This window comes from Jaculus jaculus, chromosome 7, assembly GCF_020740685.1.
Source record: "Jaculus jaculus isolate mJacJac1 chromosome 7, mJacJac1.mat.Y.cur, whole genome shotgun sequence".
Taxonomy (NCBI): domain Eukaryota; kingdom Metazoa; phylum Chordata; class Mammalia; order Rodentia; family Dipodidae; genus Jaculus; species Jaculus jaculus.
Window position 1 is genome coordinate 38,526,863 of NC_059108.1, and position 12,219 is coordinate 38,539,081.

General features: G+C 45.0%; 1 protein-coding gene across 3 annotated transcripts in view; it reads right to left on the reverse strand.

The window, feature by feature from the left end:
* Positions 1-1,665: 1,665 nt before the first annotated feature.
* The window catches only part of Afg1l (AFG1 like ATPase), a 234,491-nt gene continuing 223,937 nt past the window's right edge, over positions 1,666-12,219 (reverse strand). For all 3 annotated transcript variants that reach the window (XM_045155614.1, XM_045155617.1, XM_045155615.1), the window contains 2 exons: positions 6,725-6,838; positions 1,666-2,829 (listed from right to left, as the gene is read on the reverse strand). In XM_045155614.1, the coding sequence (XP_045011549.1) occupies positions 2,704-2,829; positions 6,725-6,838 (240 nt within the window). In that variant the 3' untranslated portion in view covers positions 1,666-2,703. The remainder of the gene's footprint in view (positions 2,830-6,724; positions 6,839-12,219) is intronic.

Consider the following 12,219-nt stretch of genomic DNA (forward strand, 5'->3'; position numbering starts at 1 on the left):
AGGGGGCGCATGCGTCTGGAGTTCATTTGCAGTGGCTGGAGGCCCTGGCATGCCCATTCTTTCTCCCTCTCTCTATCTGCCTCTTTCTGTCCCTCTCAAATAAACAAAAACAAAAATAACAAAAAAAAAATTTTTAAAAAAAGGTATTGAAGGCTCTAAGATGGCTCAGTGGTTAAAGGTGCTTCTTGCAAGGCCTGTTGGCCTGGGTTCAAGTCCTCAGTACCCATATAAAGCCAGACACACAAAGCAGTGCATACATCTGGAGTTTGTATGCAGCAGCAAGAGGCCCTGGGGCATTCATACTCCTCTCCTCTCTCTCAAATAACACAATTTTTATTACTTTAAATTTTACTTATGCATGAGAGGGAGAGAGAAAGAAAGGCAGATAGAGAGAGCTATATCTTTCTAGCCCTTCTCTTCTTGATATCAGTTAATGTCCAAGGTAATCCAATGTGGATGAATTATTAAATAGTAAATAGCTGGGGTTGGCAGGTGCTTCCTATGCAAGCATAAGGCCCTGGGGGGTGCCTGAGAACTCCTGAATTTGAATCTCCAGAGACCACCTAAGCAGCTGGGCATGCCACACATGTCTATAACCTCGGTCTTATGGGGAGCAGAGACTGGAGAATAGCTGGGGCTTGGGAAGGACAAGCTCCAGAATCTGTAAGGAAAAACCTAGGTGGGTGGGTGAGGGATGGAGGGGGACACCGGAGGGTCTCTGCTGCTGCATGCGTGTTCACAGCATCACGGATGAGTGCGTGGGTGCTGCATTAGCACGTATGTGTGCACACATCACAACTGTATGCACATGCAGAAAGGAACTTGAAAGAGCCGATTTACGTAAACAACTGTATCGTTTTATTTATCTGAGAGAGAACAAAGGCAGTAGAGAGGGAGAGAGAGAATAAGCATGTCAGTGCCTCTAGCCACTGCAAACAAACTCCAGACGCATACGTCACCTTGTGCATCTGGTTTTATATGGGTACTGGGGAATCAAAGCTGGGTCCTTTGGCTTTGTTGGCAAGTCCCTTAACTGCTAAAGCATCTCTCCAGACCGACTGTATTAACCAGTTCATCTATACCTGCTCCCCATTATACTTGATTTATTTTGCACATGCATGTGGTGTGCAGGCATGTATGTGCATGTTTATAAGCTTGTGGTCTCCAGTGTGTGGGGTGCATATGCTCATGTATGTGCATGTGGAGGCTAATAGTTAATGCTCCATGTCTTCTACTCCTCTCCTCTTTCATCTCCTGAGACAGGGTCTCTCACTGGAACCCAGAGCTCACAGAGCGGAGGATTCCACCTCTGCCTCCCTCATGCTGGGGTACAGGTGGCTGCCACCCCACTCGGTGCTAGATCTGAACTCAGGTCCCCATGCTTGTGCAACAAGTGTCTTATTAACTGAGCCATTGCCCCTCCCCCATACTTGATTTTCACGTGACTTGGTGCATTTCATATTTTTCTTTTTATTTTCTGAAGAGTGATTTCAGATCCTCTCAGTGGCCTCAGTACTCAGTATTTGTGGCAATACTTAGCAAAGAAGGGTTTTCCTTAAGTGAATCAAACGAGCTCAATGAAGGAGGAATCAGCTTTTATTTATTTATTTTTATTTGACAGGGGGAGAGAGAGAGAATGGGCATGCCAGGGCCTCCAGCCACTGCAAACATATGTGTGCGCCCTGTGGTGCATCTGGCTCATGTGGGTCCTGGGGAATTGAACCTGGGTCCTTTGGCTTTGCAGGCAAACACCTTAACTGCTAAGCCATCCCTCCAGCCCAGAATCAGCTTTTATTTACTAAAGATTTGCCAAGTGTTCTTTCCTATTTACTGCTGATTCCAGCTGTGCCGACTGAGAGCACAGGTCGCAGCGGCTGTCTGAGATGAGAGCGGTGTGGGTGCACAGTGGGCAGGAGACGCTGTCCAGGGTCAGCTGGCCTCGGGGAGGTAGGTAAGTAGCTGTCTGCTCTGCGGCTAGTGCTGTGGCTATTTCCTGGACACTGAGTCTCACTGGTCCCTTTCCTGGTACCCACCCTCCCACATCGTCTTTCAGAGGCCAGATCTGCCTGCCAGTTGGAATTTCATACTTGCTCCTTCCTTGACGGTGTATTATCCTCCTTTTTCCCAGGCAACTGTGTCCTCACATGATCAGGTAGCCTGCCAACCTCGATCTCAGGGTTAGGAAACATACTCTCTCCGGAATGAGGACTTTAATATAATTCATAGTCAAACAGAAAACAAAAACACCTACATCAGCCGATATTCTAAGATGTTATTCCCTCCCGTTTAAAATAAGGTGAGACAGCTTTCTTTGTCATGAATTGAAATGTAGGCATTTTCCTCTTTCCTATAAAAGACATGTTCCTAAGGTGTAAGCACCATCCGTCAAAGCTGGGTGACATCTGGACATGCTGTTTTGACTGTGTGTTTAAGGCATCAGGTTTTATGGTAATCTTCAGGTGTGACGATTTTCACTTCAAGATGCAGAAATTAGGCCAAATAAATAGGCAAAAAAGTAGATCCATAAAAGTGGTAAGTCTTTAGCTGACTAATCCACTATATCATCGACAGCAATTTGAGATGAAAGTGGTCCAAGGACAAAGTACATAATTAATGATGAGAAAATGATTCCTTCAAGCCGCACAATGCAGAGTTCTCCCTGGGTTAACCATTTGCCTCATTTTATTCATCTGAAAGTGACAGTTATTTCTGGCTCCTGTCCCCTTCGATCCAGTACTGTTCATTCTGCATTTCTGTGAGCCGGGAGATTGTGCGCTGAAATGCAAAGATTTCCTCTTCTCCGGTGAACATGGAGAGTCCTGCCGAGTCCTGGGTGCAAACACACACAGACAAAACCCAGCGCCAGTGAAAACGACAAAAGAATCAAATGATCTCAATGGACATGCAATAAACAGAGCCTAGTTAAAAAAAAAAAAAAAAATCAGAGGAAAAATTAAAGCCCAGACAATACCAGAAAACCCAGAATGAAAGTTCTCTACAAAATCTAAAGGAATATTTCAGAGAGAAAAAGATTCCTTTCTGATGGTACCTGATGGCAAAAATGGTATTCTGCAGGATGTGGTGGCTTATGCCTATAATCCTAGCACTAGGGAGGCTAAGGCTGGAAGGGTACAAGTTCAAGGCCAGTCAGGGCTACATGGTGAGACTGTGTTTCAAAAGGCAAAAACAAAAACAAAAACAAATAGCACACGTGTGGGTGTGTGCGCACACACCCAATGATTTTGATAAGTTGGGCAGCAGCATGAACAGTGGTTACTCTCTGAAGAGCCTTTTCCAGGCTGTGTGACAAAAAAAAGAACATGCCTAGGAATGGATTTTGCAAAGGCCAGAGCTGCTTTGGGTCCTCAGCTGCCCGGTCCCCTGCTGAAGCTTATGCTGCAAATCCCTGGAAGGCCAAAAACCACCCGGGGACTGATGGCACTGGGGCTTGTGCCCATGGAGAGGGACCTGGCTTTCTCTTTCTTTCCTTGGAGGTTGGCTCTTATGCAGCCCTCCGTGACCCAGATGTCACATTCCCTGACTTCTTCATGACTGGCACCGACTGCTGAGCCTCTTTCTGAACCCTAATGCTTAGGGGGAAATCTAAGAGCCTGTGATTAGAAGCTGACTTTATCCCCTCAAGTATATTTTTTTCAAATTGTCAAAGACAGTGCCTGGATTAAGTATTGCTCTTTGAGAACCAACCTTTCCAATAATTCCAGCGCAGGGGGCTATGAGCCTTTATTTATTTCTACATTATTATGGTCTGAACATTTGTGTCCTTTTAAAAGCTGTAGTTTGTGGAAACTCTAACCTCCAAGGTATTAGAGATAGGGCTTTTGGGGTGGAACCCTCAAGAACGTAAGTTAGATACACAAGGTGGCACATGTATCTGGAGTTCATTTGAAGCACCCATTCTCTCCCTTTCTCAAATAAATAAATAAAGTATAAAAATGTTTTTAAAAAGAGGGCCCTCTCCTACCACATGAGGTTTTTATGGAAAATAACCGAACAACAACAACAGCAAAAACAAAAACAAAAACAAAACAGTGGTCTATGAACCAGGAAGTAGGCTTTAATTAAAAACCCCGGTTGGGGGCTGGAGAGATGGCTTAGCAATTAAGTGCTTGCCTGTGAAGCCTAAGGACCCTGGTTCGAGGCTTGATTCCCCAGGATCCACATAAGCCAGATGCACAAGGGGCACATGTACCTGGAGTTCAGCTGCAGTGGCTGGAGGCCCTGGTGGGCCCATTTTCTCTCTATCTACCCCCCCCTCTCTGTGTGTGTGTCTATTACTTTCAAATAAATAAAGAAATAACAGATTTGCATTAAATGCACTTCTGTTTAAAAAACAAAAAACTAGGGCTGCTGGGCATGGTGGTGCACGCCTTTAATCCCAGCACTCGGGAGGCTGAGGTAGGAGGATCGCTGGGAGTTCAAGGCTAGCCTGAGACTACATAGTGAATTCTAGGTCAGCCTGGGCTAGAGTAAGACCCTACTTCAGGGTAAAAAAAACAAACAAACAACAACAACAAAAAAAATCAGGGCTGGAAAGATGGCTTAGTGGTGAAGTTTCTTGTTTAACCCAGGTTTGATTTTCTAGGTCCCACGTAAGCCAGATACACATGGTGGTGCATGCATCTGGGGTTCATTTACACTGGCTAGAGGCTCTGGTGTGCCCATTCTCTCTCTCTGTCTCTAATAAATAAATAAATATCTGAAAAAAAATATGTGGCTGGGAGTGGTGGTGCATGCCTTTAATCCTAGCACTCAGGAGTCAGAGGTTCGAGTTCAAGGCCACTCTGAGGTTACAGAGTGAACTGTAGGTCAGCCTGGGGCTAGAGGAAAACTCTACCTCAAAAAAAAAAAAAAAAGCCAAACCCAAATTAAATTAAATTAAATTTGATCCTAAACCTTCCAGACTCCAGAACTATGAGAAGTACATCTCTATTGTATATAAGCCACACATTTCATGACATTTTGCTATTGCAGCCTGAACAGACCAAGACATACGCATAGGTTTAAGTAATAATATTTCCTTTTTCAAGGTAGGGTCTCCCACTAGCCGAGGCTGACCTGGAATTCAGTAGTCTCACGTTAGCATCAAATTCATGGCACTCCTCCTGCCTCTGCCTCCAAAGTGCTAGGATTAAAGGTGTGTATCACCAATATTTTCTTTTAAAAAAATATTTTATTTGGGCTGGAGTGATGGCTTAGCAGTTAAGGCACTTGCCTGCAAAGCCTAAGGAACTAGGTTCAATTCTCCAGTGCTCACATAAGCCAGATGCTCAAGTTGGCTCATGTATCCAGAGTTCATTTGCAGTGGCTAGAGGCCCTGGTTCTCTCTATCTGCCCCCCCCCCAACCATCTCTCTCATTTCCCCTCAAATAACTAAATAAAATAAAAATATTAAAAACATTTTATTTATCTGAAACAGAAGGGGGAATGAGAGAGTGAAAAAGAGAGAGTATGGACATGCCAAGGCCTCCTGCCTCTGCAAATGAACTATAGATGCATGTGCCATTTTTTGCATCTGACTTTACATGGGTACTAGGGAACTGAACCTGGGCCCACAGGTTTTGCAAGCAAGTGCCTTTAAGCACTGAGTCTCCCTGCAGCCCTAGTAATATTTTCAAAGTTCACTTTCAAAAATTTATTTATTTGCACGCAGAAAAAGAGAGAGAGAGAGAATGGGCACACCAGGGCCTGTAGCCACTGCAAATGAACTCCAGATGTATGTGCCACTTTGTGCATCTGGCTTTACATAGATACTGGGGAATTGAATCTGTGTTGTTAGGCTTTGCAGGCAAGTACCTTAACCACTGGGCCATCTAGCCAGACCCAAAGTTTCATTTTTATATGCATCATTGGCCTTATTCTTCCAAACTCCTAAAAATGTTTAACTTCTACTCAGGTCAGTAAGGAACTGGCTCCTCATTCTAAATGGGCTTTCATTTTTGAAGAATGGGATCCTTTTCTTGGGGGTCAGCATTGACAACTTGATATTCTGACTAATATTTCAGTTGTTGAGAGTTCAGGACTAAACCCTGTAATGTTCTTACAGAAAAGGGAAATGCAAAGCCACTTGTCCTTGACCTCTGATGCATACAGACTCAAGCTCTAGGAAAACAGGGCCAAGAGCATCAATCAGTCTGTTCCCTACAAAGTGTCCCCTGAGCCTGGCACCCACAGGGGCTCCAGAAACGTTTGCTGAACTGAATGAAAGTCTAGGAGATGAACCATGGATTTCTTTTTAAGTCAGAGCCTTGCTAGGCACTCTGTGGGCCCAGGCCAGCCAGTCTCCACCTTTGGATATTGTGTCCTGAACTCCAAGTCCAACAATTAGGAAGAAAGCCATCCAGAAAGGGCAGTGTGGTCTGGGACAGGGCGCCTGAGTGCAGTCGTAGCCCCAGCAGGCAGGCAGCTCTGGCTGGCTGTCTTTCAGCAGTGGCTGGGGCCTGTTATCCGCGTCTCTGGATCTTGTTTTTGCCGTGTGCAAAATCAAGCGTCACCTTAATGATCAGCAAGCATTCCTTCGTTCTAAGAGGGCAATTCTCTAAACTTAGTGATAGTGAGAGTCAGTCGGCTATGCTGGCTTTAGAAGAAAGCAGCAACTCAGTGGTTAACTATACGCTGCATCCCTTCTTCACAACATAGCCATGTATCCAACCCAAGACAATGAAGCCGTTTTATAATAAGAAGAGATTATGTTAATATTGCCTACCTGGCTCAGCCCCAAATCATCCATCAGTATTCTGCTTTGCTCCAACTCACTGTCATGATGTTGATGCAGAAATAAGCTTGCTATAGGAGCCGCTGCGGAGCAAATTATGCGCACCTGAAATACAGGAAAATGAGCTCATGGTGGGACTCTGCCTCGAGTAAGACAAATTGCCACCAACTAAAAATCCATCAGTCACATCAAGGAGCTGGGGATCTTGGCTTGTAAAGTGTCCAGGTTGTCTCTGGCTGTTTGTAGTTGTGGTATTTGAAAATGCAGCGCTCTCTTCAATACTGCCCCATGGCTTATGCCCCGCTCACTGGGAGTGCCCAGGCCTGCGGCGGTCTTAGCCCAGGCTCGCTCTCTGCATTACTGCCATGATTTGAAGGGTTATGTCCCCTCTAAAATGCATGTTGAAACAATTCTAAAGCAAAAGTACCATGAGGAGAGGCCTTGCGGGGGGGGGGGGTTGATGGAGGCATGAGGACTCCACAAAGACCTGCCTCAGCCGCGCTCTTGGACTCCCCAGCTCCAGAATGGAGAGAAAGACTTTGTTTTTTGTTTTTCAAATAGGGTCTCATTCGAGTTTAAACTGACCTGGAATTCACTATGTAATCTCAGGTTGGCCTCAAACTCACAGTGATCCTCCTACCTCTGCCTCGCAAGTGCTGGGATTAAAGGTGTGCACCACCATGCTTGGCAAGGAGACTTTTTTTGTTTCTTTTAAATGTACCCCTGGCTAGCTGGAGCTGATGACCAGCTATCTGCATGAAAGCCATTCCCAGTTGCATTGTGAAGAGGTAGATACTACTTGCTACATGGCCAGTGGCAAATTCAGTGCATTATTATTATTATTATTACCTTCTTCAAAGACATGTGAGCCTCAACATTTCTTTATTATCTAAGTATTTGGGTGAAGGTGCAGGTATGATCACACATTGAAGAAAACAGCTTTGATATCTTTTATTCATTTTAAATCATTAGTTTAAATATAACGTATACTTCTTTTTCATTTTATTTTATTTTATTTTCTAGATAAGGTCTTGCTATAAGCCTAGGCTGACTTTGAACTCATCTCCTTCCCTCTGTCTTCCATGCACTAGGATTACAGCGTGCAAACCAAGCCTGGCTTCAAACATGCTTTTCCTAAAGAACTCCAGATTTATTTTCAAGATTAGCACTTATGATATCACAAATGATATTTTTCATTATTTAGGTGGGCACACCCTATTTGGTAAATTTCCATGAATACACTTTAGAATAATGTCTGCTGGGCTGGAGAGATGGCTTAGCGGTTAAGCACTTGCCTGTGAAGCCTAAGGACCCCAGTTCAAGGCTCGGTTCCCCAGGTCCCACGTTAGCCAGATGCACAAGGGGGTGCACGCGTCTGGAGTTCGTTTGCAGAGGCTGGAAGCCCTGGCGCGCCCATTCTCTCTCTCCCTCTATCTGTCTTTCTCTCTGTGTCTGTCGCTCTCAAATAAATAAATAAATAATTAAGAAAAATAAAATAAAACATAAAATAAAAAAAAAAAGAGTATGCTCTCTTGGGCTGGAGAAATGGCTTAGCAGTTAAGGTGTTTGCCTGTGAAGTCACAGGACCCAGGTTTGATTCCCCAGGACCCATGTATGCCAGATGCACACAGACACATGCATCTGGAGTTTGTTTGCAGTGGCTGGAGGCCCTGGCATGCCCATTCTCTGTCTCTCTGATTGCAAATAAATAAATAAAATTTAAAAAACTAAATAAGTAAATAAATTAATTAATTAAAGAAAAAAATTATATTAAAAAAGAGTATACTCTTGCCAGGCATGGTGGCACATGCCTTTAATCCAGCACTTGGGAGGCAGAGTAGGAGGATCACTGTGAGTATGAGGCCACCCTGAGAACACATAGTTAATTCCAGGTCAGCCTGGGCTAAAAAGTGAGACTCTATCTCAAAAACCAAAAAAAAAAAAAAAAGAAGTAGAAAAAGAAAAAGAATATAGTCTCTAAATGTGTAGTTGAGTGACAACAAATATTAGGAGAGTCAATTGGATATTCCATCATATTGCCAGAAAAATCTTTAGTCTTTTAAATAAGAAGTGGAGGGCTGGAGAGAAGGCTCAGTGGTTAAGGAGCTAAAGGACCCAGGTTCGATTCTCCAGGACCCACATAAAGCCAGATGCATAAGGCGGTGCCTGTGTCTGGAGTTCATTTGTGGTGGCTAGAGGCCCTGGCATGCCCGCTCTCTCCCTCCCTTCTTCCCTCCCTCCCTTTCCCTTTCAAATTAAATAAATTAAATATTAAAAGAAGAAGTGGAAAGGTGGGGGTGAGGTAGGATTAAGGGGTGAACTAAGGGGCCATACATTTTCTTTAGGGCATTGATTCTTGATCCTCCATCCTAAGACCACTGACTGATGCTCTTCTGCCACTTCCTTCTTACAGCCTTTTGCCCTGTAACAACAGCACCAGCACCACCCCTGGGCTCATGAGCTGCACTGAGTGTCGCAGGGTCTCTGCAGAGGGCAGCCGCTCACACCCTTGGGCCCAGCTCCCTGAGCTCAGCCGTCGCTACTTCCTGGGGGGTGAGCATCAGATTTCACTGGGTGACTACTAGGCTTCCTTTGCATGGCCCACCAGGGCCGGATGGCTGCCTTCCATGCCTGCCATAGCCATCCTAGGCTCTTGCTACAAACTGCCTACCCTGGTGCCCGATGTCATCCCCAGTGACCTTGAGTGTTTATAAGAAATACTTGACACTGGGCATTTAATCCCAGCCCCGGAGGGTGGGGGGAGGCAGAGGGAGGAGGAGGATCGCTGTGAATTTGAGGCCACTCTGAGACTACATAGTAAATTCCAGGTCAGCCTGGGCTATAGCAAGACCGTAACTCAAAAAAAAAAAAAAAAAAAAAAAGAATACCCAAGGAGTATGTGAAGGTGGCCTGGTCCTACCCAGGCCTGGTCTGTATTTGCTGGGGTGGGGATAGTGTGGGCTCTAGAACCTGGATTTTAAGTAGCCCGGATCAGTGTGCTGTCCCCTAGGCCCCATGGCACACAGTTCTCTCTCTAGAAGTCTTCTCAAAGTGGTGGCTGGTCACAGGCCTCTGTGAACATAGATTCACGTTGCCCTCAGCATGAAGACGGGCACTGTGTCCTTGCTTACCATCACTGATAATCTGCACTTGCTTAACACTGTGCTTGGCCTCCTAAGGACTGTTGAATGAACAATGTTGAATGAAACTTTAAAATCTCACCATGAAGCCATGCATGGTGACTTACACCTTTAATCCCAGCACTTGGGAGGCTAAAGCAAGAGAATCACTGTGAGTTCAAGGCCAGTCTGGGCTACAATGTGCATTCCAGGTTAGCCTGAGCTAGAGTGAGACACTGCCTCAAAGCTAGCAAGCAAAAACAAACAAACGAACAAAAACCACCTTGGAACGGGGAGCGGGGGGTAAAGCTCCATTGGTAGAGTGCTTGCCTATATGTACAAAGCCGCAGACTTGATGCCCAGCACCACTTAAGCAGGAGGTAGTGGTTCAATACTCGCAATTTAAGCACTTGGAATAGAGACAGGAGGATGGAGAGTTCAAGGTCATCCTCAGCTATATAGGAAGTCCAATGCCAGCCTGGGGTTTATGAGACCATTCCCCCTTTAAATAGTAAAACCTTACTTTTCCTGCCCAGCAGAGCTTATTACTTGCTTCTGACCCCTCAAAGTCCTACCAAGTTTAGAATATTGCTCTAAGTTTGTATAAACACTAGGGAGGGAAAATACCTCCAATAGCAAAATAATGTTTGATTAATTTTGAATTACACATAGACCTGTTAGTATATATACTTAAGACATACACTGCACAGTGGCTTGCCTTTATGATGAGCTCGTTATATGCTAGACTAGGTTCTTAGTATTTTACATACTCACTTCATCCTCATAGAAAATAATTTTTTTGTAATTTTTTCCAAATATCTTTATTTATTTATTTGAGACAGAGACAGAGAGAGAGAGAGAGAGAGAGAGAGAGAGAGAGAAAATAGCATGCCAGGGTCTCCAGTCACTGCAAATGAGCTCCAGATGCATGTGCTACCTTGGGCATCTGGCTTATGTGGATCCTGGGGAGTTGAACCTGGGTCCTTTGGCTTTGCAGACAAGACCTTAACTACTAAGCCATCCCTCACGCCTCCTTTTTTTTCTGTATTTTTTTTTTATGAGAGAGAGTTGGTACGCCAGGGCCTCCAGCCACTGCAATTGAACCCCAGATAAGAGTGCCATCTTGTGCACACGTGTGACCTTGTGTGCTTGTGTGACCTTGTGCATCTGGCTTATATGGGATCTGAAGGGTCAAACATGAGTCCTGGCTTTGCAGGCAAAAGCCTTAACTGCTAAGCCATCTCTGCAGCCCCCATAAAGGATCTTTTAAGTACCATTATTACCCCTTGTAGTGAAAGTTACTGAAGCTCACTGAAGCTAAGCTGTTCTTCAGGATAGATGGTTTGGAGTCAGGGCCTGTTCCTTATCTACTATGCTATACTGCCTTTCATGAGTGGGCAGTGGCTGTGTAATCCAGGTTAAGATGCATGGATTAAAAACAGGACTGCAAGATGGTCTCATGCTAGTTACTGGGGTTTCTGGGCCACAGGCAAAAGAATTTCAGTACCAGTACCAGGATCATCTAGTCATTCAATCATTTCTTCATCCATCATCCTGTCAGTCTAACCATTTGTTCAGGCAACACATGCTCACTGAGCTCTTGATCCGGACCAGGCTTTGTGCTGTGCACTGCTGTAGGCGATGCTCAAGATGGGATGACGGGATCATTAATGAGGCAGAGTGCCTGCTCACAGAGTCTGACTACACTGCCACCTGCTGCTACTACAAACAGTAAGTACGCTGCTCACTCAGCATGGGCCAAATATTGTTCTCACCACTTTATCCACCCCAGCCTTGGTAGTCCTCAAAACAACCATGACGGTCGATAGTGTTATTCTCCCAATATGTAGATGAGAAAACTGAGGCATAAGACAGGTGAAGGGATGGCTGTAGCCAGGATTCCAACACAGGATATTTAACTTCACTGTCCACAATAGGTAGTGTTTTGTTTGACACACACACACACACACACACACACACACACACACATATAGTTTTAAAAAATATTTATTTGGGCCGGAGAGATGGCTTAGCGGTTAAGAGCTTGCCTGTGAAGCCTAAGGACCCTGGTTCGAGGCTCGGTTCCCCAGGTCCCACGTTAGCCAGATGCACAAGGGGGCGCACGCGTCTGGAGTTCGTTTGCAGAGGCTGGAAGCCCTGGCGCACCCATTCTCTCTCTCTCCCTCTATCTGTCTTTCTCTCTGTGTCTGTCGCTCTCAAATAAATAAATAAAAAATTTTAAAAAGTTATTTATTTATTTGACAGAGAAAGAGGAAGGGAGAGAGAGAAAAAATGGGCACACAAGGGAGGGCCTCCAGCCACTGCAAACAAACTCCAGATGTGGTTGCCACCTTCTGCATCTGGCTT